We start from the raw sequence: 18274 nt of genomic DNA on the forward strand, positions 1-18274 counted from the left end.
GAAAGCTTCTGGAGCCCAGGGAGGGTGAAAAACAGACCTACTGGGCCCATCGGAAGTTGGAAAATGGGCTGTTTCCAGCCTCCGGAGGGTTTCCAGGAGGTGAGGGAGGCCGTTTTCGCTCTCCTCAGGCTCCTAGGAAGCCGTGCATGCATGCGCGGGGCAGCGGGTGGGGTGTTATGCGCGCATCCGCAGGATTCACAGTGCAGGGGGCATTAAATTATGGGTGTGGGCACGCGCGCGTGCTTTTGGCACCCAAGGCGAAAAAAATTCACCATCACTGATCTAGAGCTATAGAGGACACATGAATCATGAAGTCAGTCATCCAAAGTATTTTGAGAAGTCCATGGCTGGAGACAGCTGAACAAGATTACTGCAATTTTTATCAATTTGCTAAATTCCAATAATTAACTTTCTCCACAGGAAGGAACTGAAAATTCACAAAAGCAGGCTGCCAGATCCTTTTGACAGAAAATAATTGTGCATATTATTTTATTAAAGATAAGGAACTTTACCTTCAGCCACATAAATACCCACCAAACAGATGGGTAGCACTGTCAGTTCTGGCATTGCTGAAATAGACAGTTCAGGAATAAATTTTAGGTTTATGGAGAAGACGACATTAATTCTTTTCTTCTTGCCACTTATGTCATGAGATTCCGTTCTTGTTTACATCCCCACCTCCTATTCATATGGTAGCTGCTATCAGCCCCAGAGGCAAAGCACCTCTTAGCATTGTGGGGCGTTTATACTTAAGAGTAAAGATAAGGTTGGCATACAATTTTGATTAGACTTATACAAAGCAAGCAGCTTAAAGAATGACTTTTTACAATGGCTCAGTGAAACTGTAAATATAATGACCAATATACTGAAGAAAAACCAATCCATGTGGGGATGCAATTAGCGGTGCAGAGTATTTGTTTTTGCTTTATACAAAAGCAACTTTAAATCTACATCCCAGACTGCACCTAAACGTGTAGAAGTTGTGACCAGGTGATTGCAGTTTCTTGAAGGTGAACAACAGACAAAAACTGGTTACTGAAAATTTTGCAAGTCAAAATTTTGCCATAGCAAAAGCACTTAGACTTATATACCTCTTCACAGTGCTTCACAGCCCTCTCTAAGCGGTTTACAGAATCAGCATATTGATTCCAACAATTTGGATCCTCATTGGACTCACCTTGGAAGGATGGAAGGATGAGTCAACCTTGAGCCTGGTGAGATTTGAACTGCCAAACTACAGGCAGCAGAAGTAGCCTACAGTACTGCACTCTAACCACTGTGCCACCGCAGCTCATGCCTTTATGCTTTCATACCATACATTCTCCTCTTGATTACACAAAGGAGTTCCAAAAGAATAATCTGTGTGCTACACCATCTAGGTCAGGGTTGTCAAACTGGTGGCCTGCAGGCCAGATGCGTCATGCGCAGGCCACCACCCACCGCCCCAGCTCCACGAAGGGGAAAAAGTCACGAAACATCATGTGATGGCAACATGACACCGCAAGTTTGACACCCATGATCTAGGTCTTTATATCCTTGATCTTAAATATTCTCTCACATGTTTGATAAAAATATATTTATTAGATATTAATAAATAAAAGGCCACTTTCTATAGTATAGGAGAGTATTTGAGGTATCCCACAATTATTTCTAATTGGATCAACTTAAATAGCTACACAGGCATTAAAGTTTTGTGGGACTTTCCATCACCATCCCCTAATTCCTTTCAACAGTGTATTAAGCAAGTTAGAACGCATGATATGATTCATAAGGATTTCTAATAATGTTGTGGGTGCCACAGATGAACAGAGCTTCGGCCTGCGAGTAAAAGAGAAATGTAGAGTCAGAGAGAAAGGCAGCTGTCCTAATTCATAACCTTCATCCTCTGCCAGTAAATGCCTGACAATTAGGAGGAGTAAAATAACAAAGGTGTCTCACCTCCAACTTCCTCTATCACTCTAAAAGTAGCCAGAAAACAAGGAAGACACAAATTGATTTTTAGGGCATAAATAAATGTGAACTTATTTTCTCATCTGAACTATACCCACCCTTTTCTAAAAACACCATGTAACTTATCCTTCTTCAACCTGCTGGCTTCTATTGTCTTGGATATAGTTCCCATTATCCCCAACTGGCATGGTAACAGAAATAATACACCCTGGAATGCAACCCATCTAGAGAGAATCAGGGCAGGGAAAGCAATGAGAGGCCTGTGGTTTTAAACTCAGCATAGAATTCTGGTTTCAGAGAATTTTGCCCCCCCCCCCCAATTCTGTAGATCACCTGCTGGTGGGTTTTTAGAGCCATACATCCTTCCACTGCAACATTGCCCAAGGAGAAGAAAGAATACTAAAGTTATTAGACTACAGTATCTAATATTTATTAATATTGTAGCTCAGGATTGAAATGTGGGGTCCTGGGTGCTCTGTGAGTTGGGTTGTTTTCTTGCAGACATTTCATTACACAAACTAGATGTTACCTAGTTTGTGTAATAGAATAGAATAGAATTCTTTATTGGAAACACAAGGAATTTGGTGCATAAGGTCCCAGTGTACATAAAAAGACAAGATACATTTATCAAGAATCATAAGGTACAACACTTAATGATAGTCATAGGGTACAAATAAGCAGGGAACAATCAATATCAATAGCCAAGGATACAAGGAACAAAGTTACAGTAATGCAGTCCTAAGTGGGAGACGATGGGTAACAAGAACGATGAGAATACTAATAGTAATACTAATGCAGCCTTGAAAGTGTTGAGAGTATTATTTGAAAGTATTATTTATTTAGCAGAGTGATGGCTTTTTTTTAGGGGGGGGGGAATCCGTTCTTGTGTCTAGTTGTCTTGAAACGTTTGCAGGGAAACAATCCAGCTCAGAGAGCACCAAGGAGCCCCCTAGTATTTATCGGGTGCCTGCTGCAGAAAGGAAGACTGAAGATTGAATAGAGACTGTGGTTTTTATCTGAAAGATGTGATTTTCCGCAGAGGAAAATAACTGATCTTTCGGTGGCCAAGTACATCTTCAAGAGAAAAACCAGTCAGGATAAACACGTAATGGTCTTCCGCCACTTTTAAAAAAGTCAACCTACACTCCAAACCAGTTGGAGTTACAAGCCTGCTATTCCCGCTCGAGAGGTGAGTAAGCAAGCGTGAGTAGAAAAGCGGCTATTCCTGTAGCGGCAAGCTTTTGCGCTCGGCTTTTCCTTTCCTTCTTCGGCGGACAAACGATTTGGCAGCCGACGGCAGCGGTCCTTTCCAGCCCCTTGCCTGCCCTCTCCATGTTTGGGACGGTGAAGGGGGGACGGAGTGAGCGGGGAAGGGTTCCAGCCTTACTGTTGGAGCGTTTGAGTGGGGGAACCAAAGAAAGGCGCCCGCCCGGAGTAGCGTCTGCCTCCCTCGCCCCCTCACGCTCTTCTGCGGGCCCTCAAAAACGTGCGCAAGGGCGAATGGTTTTGTTTTTCCTTTAAGATACTAAGATACTAATTTTTTCCATGCAATCTCCCTCGAGTGGCCGCCGCTCAACTGGTTCCCGGGGAGAAGAGAAGACGGGGCTGATTATTGGAAATTCCACACTTTCCGGGAAATTTCCCCACAGCTTCATTTCGGGCTAGGCGGAGTTTCCAAGTCATTTATCCCCCGAGGGCTGCGTAGGCGCCTCCTCCCGGTTATAATAGGCGGCGACTTCTGCCAAAGAAGAGCGCGTGTATCCTCAGCCCGTCGGTGGAGAAAGACGGCTCGGCTGCCAGCTCTGACTTCCAGACACCGTAAGTCGTCGCCGACGCGCTTCTTTTCACCGCACTGGTTTACCCAATTCTATTAAAAGATTTAGCCTTCGAATTGTGTTTGCGCCACCTATTCTAATCTTGGTTATTTTCACCTTGGTTTTTTTTAAAAAAATATTGTTATTATTTGCATCTTGTGCAACTTCAGCCGTTGGTTAGTTTATGATTTAGGGGCAAGTTCAGAAAGTGAGTGTAATGCATGAACGCAGTGGAAGTGGCGGATCTCGCGAAAGTTGTCCCCTCACCCGATCTGGCTTATTGTCGCCTTTTCCTTTCTGTGTCTGCTGCCCTTTGCCTTCCTCTTGCTCAAGAGAAGGCAGAGTAAACCAAAATAAACATGGGTTTGTGCAACAGCAAATTCTTTAAGTACAGTAATGTAATAGACTTTCCCGAAAGATACGCCTAGCCTAGTCCCTGTCTTCTGTCTGGGTCCAGTTTCTTGTTGGAATTGACTTTCAGGGGCTTCTGGATTGACTTCAATTAAAAATAAGGCCTCCCGGATTTAGAGGAGCTCCTAGTAATATATTAAATGGATTGTAGCAACTATGGCCAGGGAATTCCGATGGCCAGGAGTTTACAGAATTGGAAACCACTTGATAAAAAAACCTATAAAACTTAGGTTTTGTTCAAATCCAGCTATTGATGCGGTGTAAATTATGACTTATGGGTCATCTTTTCTGATCTGATGATTTTGAGATGTGTTGCAATGGCAATTTCCAATGTTATAATTTTATTATTAATATCCCACACATTCATTAAGGGGCAAGGCATTATTGGTGGAATGTAACATATGAATTCTGTCATTTATAGCTTATTCAATTTTAACAGTTAACAAACCATGGCTTAAAACGTTTTGAACAAAATTGCAGTATTTCAGTAAATAGTGAGTTCATTAAGGGGCAAGGCATTATTGGTGGAATGTAACATATGAATTCTGTCATTTATAGCTTATTCAATTTTAACAGTTAACAAACCATGGCTTAAAACGTTTTGAACAAAATTGCAGTATTTCAGTAAATAGTGAGTTCATTAAGGGGCAAGGCATTATTGGTGGAATGTAACATATGAATTCTGTCATTTATAGCTTATTCAATTTTAACAGTTAACAAACCATGGCTTAAAACGTTTTGAACAAAATTGCAGTATTTCAGTAAATAGTGAGTTCATTAAGGGGCAAGGCATTATTGGTGGGTTTTTAAATATTTAACTCAATCAACAGGTGTACAATATGGTAACTCACGGGTACACAGTGTATTCAATCTTATATTACATATTTTATTTATACATGACAAGAAAACCTAAATTTGTGGTGTGTTTAGGACTTTAACCAAACCAAGGCTGACTAGTTGAATTGTCTCATAATAAACCAGGATCTGAAAACAAGATTTGGCTTGTAAAAATAATCTGTCAGAGATCATGGTTTGATTAAAACACTAGAGGCAAACCATAGATGGAAACAAGTTTTTCTTCTACTACCAGTAGTAGAAGTTAAGGAAGGATGGGGCAGTTGTTGGGGCGTAGAAAGAAATCTGCTTATCACAGAATTTCATCTGTCTTCAAATATCCTCTCACATCAGCGACCCAAAGAAACCACAGAATGTCCAACTTCCATGGCAGTGATCCAATCGAGCAAGTGAGCCAAGCCATAGAACACAGATGGAGCAGAAGATAAAAGGTCAACTTTAGGACTGGAGGGTTGTTTTTTTTAAGATTCTTTCAGGGGGCTTGAAATGCCAGGTTTACTTCTTTTTATTTTAAAAGTGTAAATTTTCTTCTGAAATAGGGTGAAATAAAACTTTCATTTGCATCTAGAATTACATTGTATTCCTAAGCCAAAGTGCAGACTGCCAGCTTTATGCAGTCTTCCTTAACTGATGATATTTCAATCAATTCCATTTATATGGAGTCCTTTGGGATTGGGCGGCATATAAATATTCCAAATAAATAAATAAATAAATAAATATTGTTTAATGAAAAACACTCAAACCACAGGACAATACTGTTGAAATTAGTGAAATTTATGAAAGTACTTATTTATTTGATTGGAATGTGTTCAAGTAAAGACTTTGTTCTAGTCTCAAATGCTTTTTCATTTTCTTGAATACCCTCCCTTTCTTTTTGCAAGCAATTTGCTAAAACTGGATTTTAAAACCGCACTAATAAAACTGATTTGATGCATTTCCATTGCTTATATTTTGAACAAATTTTTATTTACACCTAATGTTTTTCACTTATGACCATTTTCTTAATGACAGTTCATATTAACAGTGGTCTCATAAAGACCATCACCTCTGACCATCACAAAACATTGCACCAAACCTTCCCAGTCACAGGATCAGAGTGCTAGGCAACCTATTCACATTTATTTGCCAAGTTCCCTATGAACATGCCATTTTCACCCCTTCCTTAGAAAGTTGGTGGAGAAGCCATCAAGAGAAAGTTGTAGAGCTGTTGCCGGCAGCTAAGAGTATGTCCTGTCACTTCTGGGGCTGGTTGATTGTGCTTGAGGCTGCAGAATTTCAGCTCTGTCCCTGCTTGCACGGAGCTGAAATCCTTCAGCAAAGAATAGCTTTGTCTAGTGGTTAAGGCACCAGGCTAGAAATTGCTGGCACACTGGGAATTCTAGTCCATACATGAAAGCCAGTTACGTCATAGCCATAGTCTCTGTCACTATCTCTCCATTCAACCCACCTCGGGGTGGTTATTGAGGGGAAATAGGAAAAAGGCATGTTAGGTATGTTCACATCTTTAAGTTATTTATAATAAATGATGAAAACTAGGATGAAAAATAAATTTGTAGTCTTTTCAAACTAACTAAATTTAGAGACTTTTGAAAACATATTTTTTTGGAACAACATTCCCCAATCTTTCCAGCTTTATGGAACGACATGGGGTCGATGGGATGGTTGTGCATGAGTTGCGCACACACACACAAATACACATACACACACACATACACCACTGAACTGGCTGTGGTCCCCGGGAGGCTGGGGACCCCTGTCTTAGAATGTATAGATGGGATGTAGGGGAAATGCAATTCATTAGGATGGATTGACGATCCAGTGTTTAATCCTAATGGCTTTTAATATAAACCATTATGTTATCCAGATATTTTAGACTTTAGTTTCAATCTAAACATGTGTGTGTATTTGTGTGTGCACCTGATGGACCCGTCGGGATTTCAGAAGGAGCTTGGGGAGATACCTGACTCTCTTGCCCACAATCCGACAGAGTCTGGAATACAGCGGCGACTGAGGCGCTAGACCAGTTTGCGCCTTTGCGGCCTCTCCACAGCAGTGGATCCAGGAGGGCACCTTGGTTCACCGAGGAACTCCGGGAGGTGAAGCGCCAAAAGAGACGCCTAGAGCGACGCTGGAGGGCTAGTAACTCCGAATCCGACCGAACACTACTAAGAGCCTTTATTAGGACTTATTTAGTGGCGATACGGGTGGCAAAATGTGCACATTTTTCCGCTCTTATTGCGTCCGCAGAATCTCACCCAGCCGCCCTGTGTAGGATAACCCATTTCCTCCTGAAAGGGGGGGGAAGCGGGGGATGCCTTACAGGGACGGGCTGAGGTGTTTGCCCAGTTTCTGTCGGACAAAATCGCTCAGATCCGGACAGACCTTGACTCCACTTGGACAGAACCAGTGGAGATGCTGAGGGAGGGTCTTGCTCAGATTTCCTGGAATGAGTTCCAGCTTGTCACCCCTGATGAAGTGGACAAGGCCATGGGAGCGATGAGTGCCTCTACCTGTTTACTGGATCCGTGTCCCTCCTGGCTGGTTTCGACCAGCAGGAATGTAACGTGCGGCTGGCTCCAGAGAATTACGAACGCTTCATTGCGAGAGGGTTCTTTTCCACAACCTCTGAAGGAGGCGGTGGTGAGACCCCTCCGGAAAGCTATTAAAACCTGGTTATTCTGGCAGGCCTGGGGCTGTTGACCTCTGGATTGAGGTCCAGCCCTGCTTAGATTGGGTGCATGTTGTGTCTTTTTAAATTTGTCTTGTTTTATCTGTTTTTAATCTTTCTTGATTCTGTTTCTGTAAGCCGCCCGGAGTCCTCCGGGATTGGGCGGCCTATAAATTTAATAAACAGTTAAATAGTTAAACAATCAGTTCCAGGTAGCATAATCAATGGCAAGGAATAGTCCACACTATAATCCAAAGAAAGCACCATTGTTTAGGCATTTTGCTCTGAAGGACTTTTTTAAAAAGTTCTGCATTTATAGACATTCTGGAGTGTAGTTTGGGAAACATTTCACATCATGTGTACTTTCCCCATAATTCTTAGGTAGCATTCTAAACTTGGAAAATTATAGAGCCATTGTTTCTAAGATACAATTAGAGCTAGTTGTATCCCTTCCTTGAGAGACCTGCTGTCAATATTTCCCTTTTTCCTTCAGAAGAAAAATAAACAATAGATTAAAAATAATAAGTGCTCATGTATTTTTCAGTCATTATTTTGCTTTAGGTTGCTATACATTTTCTCTGCCTTATGGGGAAATTTTGCCTTGTAGTCTTATCATTCAATTGTGCATGCATTGAAGCCTCAGAATATTTTTGTTTTCTCACTTAATGGGAATATATTGACATAGTATATTGGTAATGTTCTATCTCTGTATTACTTGTTTTTTTACTTACTGAATGAAAATTAAGTCTGATAATTTCGTCATATAATTTTCAGGGTCTTCCATAGAAGATGATGCTAAAATTAAGGCCCTTTTTCTATAGCAGTCCTCCAAATTCTGCTAAACAGGCTGAAAACAAGAAGATAGCCAAAGCTTCGGTATCTTCTGAATCAGAACCTGATTCATTGTCAATTGAATCATCCTCTGAAGAAGCCCAGCCCAAAAACCACATGGGAACTGAGAACCACAAGCAGATTCCTCCCCTTGAATATTTTCCTCAATCACCTTTGGAACTCACTGAAACAGACAATGTTAAGAAGAAGCCGAAAACAGGAATAAAAAAAATAATTGCTTGGTTTTTTGACAAAGGTGGGAAAAGAAATGAAAAGAAACCTGAGGAGGAAAACTGTCAACCAATCACAGGTACAGAATGATGGTCATATAGAAGGACAGCCTGCCACTATATATTAGGGATCTCCAAATGTGGCATCTTTAATACTTGTAGACTTCCACTCCCAGCATTCCTCAACCAGCCAAGGTTGGAAACCCCTGCTATATGTTATAGTAGGTTGTAGATGAGTTGACAAGATAGGCATCAAGCCCTCAAAGTGTTTTAAGTGTCATCCACAGACTCTTAAAATTGAAAATGTTTTTAATTAAATGATGAAATAAAAAATTTCAAAGTTGAATTGGCTGAAATTTCACTAGAATTAACCCTCTTGGAAATTTCAATCTTGTTTTAGAAAATTATATAAATTATATAGCATATTTCATAGCTTCTTGTTCCTTTACTGTTGATGGTCAATTCCAAAAGGCAGAAGCTATCACTTCAATATCCTAATATCCTAAAGTGACCAGATTTTAAAATTGGTAAAGCGGGACACCATTGACGGGGGGGGGGGAAGCAGCCCTTTTTCCATTTCAAGGCGCTGCCGCTTCTTCCACGGCCTCCTTCTCCCCCCCACCTCTTGGAAGTCCAGCCAGCTGCCCGCCAAGGTCTCCACGGAAACTCACCCAGAGTTTTCACCATGATCTGCCTGGTGAGGGGAGGCGGCAGGTTGATGCAGACCAAATCCACATCCTGGTGCAGCAGGACCTCGTCTATCCAGCTGGTGTAGAAGGGGACGCTCATCTCCTTGGCCAGTTCTTCCACCTCTTCCTGAGTGTGGCCCCAGAGTGCCTTGACTGTGAAGCCCTCGTCCTTTAGAAGCGGGATGATGACCCAGCAGTCAGGCGGTGCCGAACACACCCATCCCGGGCAGCATGGTTGTTGCTGCTGCAGCTGCTTCTGCCTACTTCCCTCCACCCTCACCTTTTTCCTCCCCTTCCTCCTCCTCCTCCTTGCTGCGATCTGGATGCCCAACGCACCTTCCTTTCCTCCGTGTTCGGCCCTTTCGTGCGGAGCCTCAAGATTACAAGCAATGCGGGGTTGCTACGCTAAGGGTGCCCGGTCCCAACTGGGAACTGCTGATGCTGCTGCTGTTGCTGCAGGAACCCAGCGGCACCCGATCCCTGCAGCAGAGGCTGGCTCTGCTCCCGACAGCGGGCCCCTGCCGTGTCCAGCGCATCTTCATCAGCAAGCAGGTTGCCCGCCCAGCTCACTGCCGCTGCTCCATGGCCGGGTCATCCCAAGCGCGCACGACCCAGAGCTCCCCGCACCTAGCTGTGTTGCACACACACACATGAGCATTCAAGGAATCCGGCGTTTTTTACACATGCATCCCGGCCGTCTCCAATGCAAGGGCAGCGAAGGGCAGCCAACAAGTGGCGCAGGAGCTAGGAGCAGCCGAAGCCCCAGCAGCCACCCCGCTTCTAATCTCCATCTGCCCGATGGAGGCTGTCCAGCTGCCGCCGCTGCTGCGCCTCTGCTCCGCTGCCAAAGATGCCACCACCACCCCCTCGCTGGCTCTTCCTGCCCAGACGCCTGCTGCCCAGGAGCCGCCCGAAGCCTTCCTGCCCATCACTGGCTGCACTGCGGCCGACTTGCCCCGGGTGGGCTGGAAGGCTTTGGGCAGCTCCTGGATGGTGGGCGTCCGGGAGGGAAGAGCTGGAACAATTGGGTTGATCAGGATTTTTTTTTTAAAAAAAGCTGGATTTCTTGAATGCCCGCATGTGTGCGTAACGCAGCTAGGCGCAGAGAGCTCCGGGTCGTGCACGCTTGGGATGACCCAGCCATGGAGGGGCAGCGACAGCGAGCCGGGTGGGCAACCCGCTTGCTGATGAAGACGCGCTGGCCGTGGCAGGGGACCACGGCCGGGAGCAGAGCCAGCCACTGCTGCAGGGATCGGGTGCCACTGGGTCCCTGCAGCAGCAGCAGTTCCCAGTTGGGACTGGGCGCCCTTAGCGTAGCAACCCCGCATTGCTCGTAATCTTGTGGCTCCGCTCGAAAGGGCCGAACGCAGAGGAAAGGAAGGCGCGTGAGGCATCCAGATCACAGTGAGGAGGAGAAGGAGGAGAAATGGGAGGAAAAAGGTGATGGTGGAGGGAAAGCAGCTGGGCAGCCTCCATCAGGCGGTGAGGCGAGCTGCATGCGAGGCCGCTTGGCCAGCCCGCCCCGCAATTCCTGCTAGTGCTCGGCAGCATGCATCCGCCGTGCAGCCTCCAACCCTGCAGGCTGCCCTCCCGGCGCACAGCCACTAGTCTATAGACATAGATAGACCTGGAAAAATGTGTGTAAATGTTTGCAAGAGGAAGCCACGTGGTGGAGCCAAAAAAGGGGCGAGGCACCCTTTGTACAAAAATCAGAACTTTTTTAAAACGCCGCAGGACGCGGGACAAATTATTAAAAACCGTGACTGTCCCGCCAAAAGAGGGACGTCTGGTCTCCCTAAATATCCTCATTATCAGCTCTAAGGCTGGTAGTTACACCGGCTGGCACTCTTTTGGTCTTCTTAATATTTTAGTCTGATTTGTTTTCATTCTGTTCCTTGGCCTATATTATTGGAGCTTGCAGATCCTTTGTATTTTCAACTATCAGATATCAGCACAATGCAGTATTGATGTTTCTTCCTCAAATTTTAAAACCATGCTCAGCTTTTTCCACTCCAGCTTCCCTTAATTTACCAGAGTATAGGTTGAAAGATGAAGTCTCTGTGCTTCACAACTCTTTGCATCTGCTGCACCACAGATTTATGATAAAACTGTGCAGATGTACACATTACTTATCATTGTTCAGCGAAATGACACACGGCAACTGCTACTCATTGACACTTGAAAGAAGAACATTATTCTTCTGCCAGTGAGCTCCTGATTTATTTTGATTACTATTAATCATAAAGGAGTTCTGTAAAAACCCAAATGGATTTTGGGGTGTCAGAAACATAACCTTCTACCCAACTGAGGCAGTCAAACCACAATTTAATAGAAGTATATTGCAGTCAATTTTGCAGTGGTCAAAATGTTGAACCAGATATCACTCCCAAATAACAGACAATACTTTTGTATCCATGGAATATAAATTCTTTGTAGCCAGACAAGAACAATTAAATGCATGTAAATTACATATTGATTTAATTCTGCAATTGATCTTAATTGATTAAAATATTTTTATTAGATTTCTAATGTGCCTTTCACTCAAGAGCTATTGGCACTATTTGTACAATAATGCCCTAATGCAAATGATATAAATTCATACAAATGAGATATTTTGGATTCAGTAGACATCCAGAATAATAGATACTTCCTGAATGGTGCATTACATTTATTTTCAAAATGGACTGATCAGTTTAACAAAATAAGATAACAGAAATGTTTAGACTAACAATGAGAAATAAAGAGTAAGATATAAGACTCCAAGAACAGTCTTTTGTCTACTTATTTCAGTTTTTACTTTGCATCCTTGAGGGGTATAAGGCCAAAATGGTATTAAAAGCTTACTAAGGCCAAAAAACCCATCCTAACCCTTCTTTTCCTTAATTGAGATTCCATCAAGGTGAGCTCACACCTGGTTTTCCATGGTTGAAATAGTATAAGTTGAGGATGATCCCTCAACTGCTCAGCTGGGAAGTACAAGACTCATCCCAACACAGCATACTCAGAAAATATTTTTCCTCCTTTTTAAAATGAAAAATTGAAGTCATGGAGAACAAACTTAGTGTTGCTACAGAGACCAATCTAAATTTGTATTCCCCGTGAAAAAAATGCTACATACACTTTTAGACTATGAATTGCTCTGAGTACACTTAACTTGAAATTGGGGGAATATAACTTGAATGAATTAGTAACCTATCAATCACGTGACATTGATTACCATGTATGTCTACTTAGTTTTGCCAGTTGACCAAATCAAGAAGCTGATTCAGAGCCAACATTTTCGCGAAGCAAGTGAACATCTCATCATGCAAAAAAAATCCAACAGCAATCTGGACAGCAGAAATGGGGAAGAAACATTGGACAATCAGACTGAAATTGAGGATTTATTAGAACTTTTATATCAACAGATTTTCAACACTATAGAGTCCTCTATCAGCATAGCATTAACAAAGCCAGAATTGCTGAAAAATGCCGTGAGCGCAGTTGTTATGTGGGTGAAGGAGGAGAAGAATTCCCAGATCAGAATGTGGAAAGAGGAATGGAGGAACGCTATCCAGAAATCTGTAGAAGAACGAATGAATGCACCTCCTTTGGTTTCTAAAGACCTCTCTACCATTGCTAAAACTTTCTTTCATATGGGTCAGACTATGAAGGATGACATGAACATAGTGGAGAAGCATATTAAACACTATTACCCTGATAAGGATTTTCAGGTGTGCAACACTTATGCCAAGTTCTACCACAATTACTTTTCACACCAGATGGAGACGTGTGCTAAATTGAACAAAGGTAACAATCACCTTCTTCTCAACTGGACGTACAATTTATATCCAAAGTAAGTAAAGTTTATACTGTAGCTGGGTTTTTATGCAAGTCTTGCCAATTTAGACACAGATCAATTCCAGGAAATTGTTTGCTGAAATGCACTTTGACAAGGAAATACGAAAATATATTCTTCTGAAAATGTTCACAATTTTTCATGCAAATGTTTAAGGTGTGTACAAACTGATACAAAAACAAACTATAATAGGCTTATGATTGAAAAACAATCATGAATATTACAGAAGTTGAACTCAACAAAATCTTCCATTCCAAGAAGATAAATGCTGAGGCAGCTAAACAAATATTTTAAGATGGTGTAAAGCAGCCCTATGTTGATCAGAATAGGATTAAGAATGTGTCTTTCATTGTTACCTTAACAGGCTGTTATATAGTTGAACCTGTTCAATAATGGAGACTGTTGTTATATTTATTTAGATTCTAATAGGGATTATCAAAAAAATTGATTATCAAGAAACATAAAAGGCAGTCTTGAAAATATCTAAATGTAAACTGCCCTCAATTTGAGAAAATAAAACAATGACTTGGTATGGATATTCAAAAGCAGTGTCTATTTTCAATGAAGTTTGAACAATTGTCCTCAGTCCTCCCCACTAATTCAACTATAGTGCTTTTTAGATTTCTTGCCTGTTGCAAAGTCGGTTCATCTAGCCTTCTTTTAAAAAAAAACACTTTAAAGGCATTTCCCACCCGTTTCAGTAGCTTGGATTGTCATTAGAAAGGTTGCCAGTATCAATTACTTTGTGAAATGTTGGTCATACAATATGGGTGGTTTTCACATTGGAATCCAAGCATTCTGTGGCAAATAGCCTACTTTCACATCTGCTTTATATTGAGAATTTTTGGGAAATTGAATCAAACAATGAAGGAAGACTATGTTGCCAGCTGATGAGATACTTTTTGCCTATTTCAGTATTATTAAAGAGAGCAGTGTTTTAGTTAAAGAGTTGGATGAAGCTAGTATTGGAAACTTGTTGCCGTTGGGACAGATCAAACAGCTTGAACAAACATATTTGACTCAGCAAACGGTAAGAATTCTGCTTATCTTTTCCTCCATAGCTTTTCAAGTTAGTTATGTTCATGTAAGAATTGGTGCAATGAGTCACATTTGTTCTTCAGTTGTAAATTCAACTTGTCACTTTTCACAGTGGTTAAGTTCTCCTCACATCTCACCCATCTGAGGATCCCCCCCCCAAAAAATCAAAGTAATGGGTGCAACCTCAATATCAAAGCCCTGCTTTTTTTTCTAACACATAAAGTTGGATTCTGTGTTCACACCTACCACGTTGGCTTTTTTGGATTGGCTCACCTGCAGGCCCATGTACTGCAACCATCGTTTTGTTTCTTTAGCTTTGATTTAATGTGGTATGTGGAACAAAACCACTGTGGTTGTAAGCTGCTTCTAATTTAATATTACACTTGAAACTAGACTACTTTCAGTTTCACAAGTGGGCCAGACAAAAAATGCAACGAGGTGAGCTAATCCTACTTTATTACAAGGAGATATTAATGGAATCTTGCAAGTCTGAAAGTACAAATCTCCACTGTCTCTTTTTACCACCTGATTCATTAGAGCAGATCCTTTCTAAGCTTATTTCTCTGCCCATTGCTCAGTTGTGGATTACTTTCCTTTTTATTTGATTGTTCCCTAAGCAGCATCTCTTTCCCTATCCCATCTTTCAGGATAACTCCCACATTCCATTACAGCTATTACAGGTTATTCAATACTACCTGATAATACAATGGGGGGGGGGACTCTATCTTCTCTATGTAATTCCTGTTTTGATCCAATTATCGGGGTTTTTTCTCATTGTTCTTGGATAGTTTACAATTTGGAATGTAGATGCAAAGATGTTTCTGCCCCCACGCTCAGAATTGAGTAATGTCTCCCTGATGCTGATGTCAGTTCTTCTTCCACTCACATATTCCCAGAAAAACCTCATTAGGAAACCAAGGGCTATTGCAGGGAAACTAATATGTATTCCTAAATATTATAGGTGCTGCTATTACCAGAGGGGATAACCACTCTTGTATGAGGGACTTTCCAGAAGACACTTCATTGCAGATGGACCATTTTGGCTCCTTATTAGCTTTCAATCCCTACATAGCTCAGTTGGGTGGGCAAAGGTCTATTAAACTGAAGCCCAGCATTCAAAATCCTTGTTCATGAGCTATTTTTCACTTAGTGGAGGAATTGTAGCATAGCATGCAGCAAAGTTGCTATTCAATCATTTTAAGAGCACCTTAGATTTAAATATATGTGCATTTCTAGAGAGATAGCTGCTAATTGTATATTTTGGTCTTCTTTTCTGACAAAGGATTTTGTTAGATGTTGTCTGGACAAAGGTTTGAAAATAGAAGTCACGAACTGGACCAAAGAGGTAGCACCAGAGATATTGAATGATTATTATCATAGTGAATTATCAATAGATGCTATAAAGGTAAATAACAAATATTTTGTGTTTATGTGTGTATTATGCAATCAACTCCTGAAAAATTGTTCCAGCATTCCTGTAGAAAGATCTATAATTATAAATCTACCCTGATAGTAGAAGCACCTCAAGGTGGCATTCCTGGACCTTCAGAGTAATATTGGTTCCACTGGATCTTTTCTTTTTTTACTTTTTTTCCCATCAGCCCATTCCCAGTTCTAGCACACTATTATTGCTGAATATGGCAGAGTAATTTTCAACTAATTTCAGTGGGAGAATTAAAAGGAAAAAATATGCTAAGACAAACAATGGAAAGCAAAACTATTTTTGCTTCTACCCTGACTACAGCAAGTCAATAAAACTTTGAAATAATAGATGGCCTGATGTGGAACTTTCACTGGTATACTTGCAATATTCCTACATTCAACCATTTCATTCCAGATCTTTGGATTCCTTATAAACTCTTAGTTTATTGAGAATTGTGCAAACATATCCTAGATGTTCTTATCCATGGGTTTGATTAAAACCATTTTAAATCCATTTTTTCTATGATTTGAGCCCTGTTCTTCTACACACACATCCTCATATTCTTACACAATTACTACTACTACCACTACTACTACTACCACCCAAAATAACACAATATAGACCTACAGACTATGGGAAGTCTCCTATCTATAACTCTTCCCATTTTATGTCAAAATGAAAATTAAAGATAGAAAATTAAAATAGATTTGGACTGTTTTACTAGAGAAAAGCAACCTAGTTTCACTAATACAGTGAAGGTTTACTGATAAGAAATAATTATTTTTTTCTCTATATAGAGAAAATATTTTAGTAAGTGTTCAAGCAAATTAACTGAAATGTATATAATCCTAACTAGACTCCCAATGAGGTTAGTTTTAAATGCAGATACAGAAGGTAGAGAACCTGGGCTGAGATCAGAGGGTTGAGACTATCTGATGCCCAGCAGTGATGACATGCCCACTGGATTCTTGTCCACAATAGTCTTATTGTGGACAAGAAGAGCCGAGGTGGCGCAGTGGTTAGGGTGCAGTACTGCAGGCCACTTCAGCTGACTGTTATCTGCAGTTCAGCGGTTCTAATCTCACCGGCTCAAGGTTGACTCAGCCTTCCATCCTTCCGAGGTGGGTGAAATGAGGACCCAGACTGTGGGGGTGATATGCTGACTCTGTAAACCGCTTAGAGAGGCCTGAAAGCCCTATGAAGTGGTATATAAGTCTAACTGCTATTGCTATTATTTTTACCCACTCATATCTAGCTTCCCCATACCATCCTTTCTGATTTAGGCTTTTTAATTGGCTCTTTACTTAGGCTGCTTATTGCCTTTTTTCTTCCTAAAATGGTAATCTTGCAGCCCTACCTAAAGATTGCTCAGGTTTTGTGCTTAATCCAGGCAATCGAGAAATGTTTCAATAACACTGCAAGCTTCCTCCTCCTGAGCTGTGATCTTCCTGCTTTACCTCCATCTACAGATTCTGTAGAACTTCAACCAATTGGGATTTCCCCATTTTGCATAACCTGACAGATGAACAAACCACATCCTATTGCAACTTTTACATTGCAGGTTTAAAGAAACAAAGTTGCAGCTCCAAAAGATGCTTTAAATGTTAAAACAATATGCATTGGTTAAAACATAGCAAACCAGTGCAAGTTCCCCAAATTCAATTCCAGTTTCAAAGTCTCCCAACATCATAACTATTAAGGTTACTCTATTTTGCATTTGAAAGTGTGCTGACACACACTCTCAACATTTCTGATTATTGGAGTGGAGTCACAGAGTTCAGCTTATAACATAAGCAGGAAGTACTTAATTACAGAACTGGGAAAACTTGACATTCTGGAATAGAAATGTGGAAACTGTCACAAAAAAATCTATTGTCACTTGAACATCCTTAGGAATTTCCTGATCTCAGTCAGCCTGGAAAAGGAAGCTTGCAGTACTAATCAGATTGGGCTGTGGAGCAGTGGGTTGAAAAATATGGACAAAAAGTAACATTTGAAGGTTAGAAACAGAAGTCATAGCCTTATTTGTTTCTGGAAAAATTTTGCTATTTAATTTTCAAATGGTATGTATTTCTTTCTGTTCTTTGAGATTATCCCGTTTTGCTTACTAATAAATCTTCCTGGTATCCTGTTGGAGAAAATGTTTATATTTACGACTAGCTGATGCCTGGGTATTTATAGATTTATAGAGCCTTTTGTCCCCCTGCTCCCATGCCCATCATCCCTGCCCTATCCTTTCCCCCTACTCCCATGCCCATCATCCCTACCCTCTTCCTTCCCCCTCCTATGTGCTCCTCTTTCCCGCCCTGTCTACGATCCTGGCACTTTGTAGGCTAACTGTGTGAGGGACGCCTAGGCCTTAAAGTCCACTGTGTGAGGGAGCACGCTCAATCAAAGGCCTTAATCAGGCTCTCTTCCACCTCCCATGACATCACGAACAATTGCCACTCTAGGAAGCTACATTCGCTCTCCTTAAAGGTCCAGGCTTTCCAGAGTTATGCTGGAACACACACACACACAGACACAC

At 41.6% G+C, this 18274-nt stretch overlaps 1 protein-coding gene across 4 annotated transcripts in view; it reads left to right on the top strand.

Moving 5' to 3' along the window:
• The first annotated feature begins 3271 nt into the window (after positions 1-3271).
• The window catches only part of TNFAIP2 (TNF alpha induced protein 2), a 32295-nt gene continuing 17292 nt past the window's right edge, over positions 3272-18274 (top strand). For 2 of the 4 annotated variants that reach the window (XM_087726762.1, XM_014058085.2), the window contains exons 1-5: positions 3280-3768; positions 8473-8839; positions 12683-13283; positions 14202-14316; positions 15607-15729. In XM_087726762.1, coding sequence (XP_087582888.1) covers positions 8488-8839; positions 12683-13283; positions 14202-14316; positions 15607-15729 — 1191 coding nt within the window. In that variant the 5' untranslated portion in view covers positions 3280-3768; positions 8473-8487. Of the gene's footprint in view, positions 3769-8472; positions 8840-12682; positions 13284-14201; positions 14317-15606; positions 15730-18274 lie in introns of all 4 variants that reach the window. The other 2 variants (XM_087726765.1, XM_087726755.1) reach the window with 2 other exon arrangements.

The sequence above is a fragment of the Thamnophis sirtalis genome, unplaced genomic scaffold (assembly GCF_051295495.1).
Source record: "Thamnophis sirtalis isolate CommonGarterSnake01/CBP01778 unplaced genomic scaffold, rThaSir2_p1.2 scaffold_1, whole genome shotgun sequence".
In the NCBI taxonomy this organism is placed as follows: domain Eukaryota; kingdom Metazoa; phylum Chordata; class Lepidosauria; order Squamata; family Natricidae; genus Thamnophis; species Thamnophis sirtalis.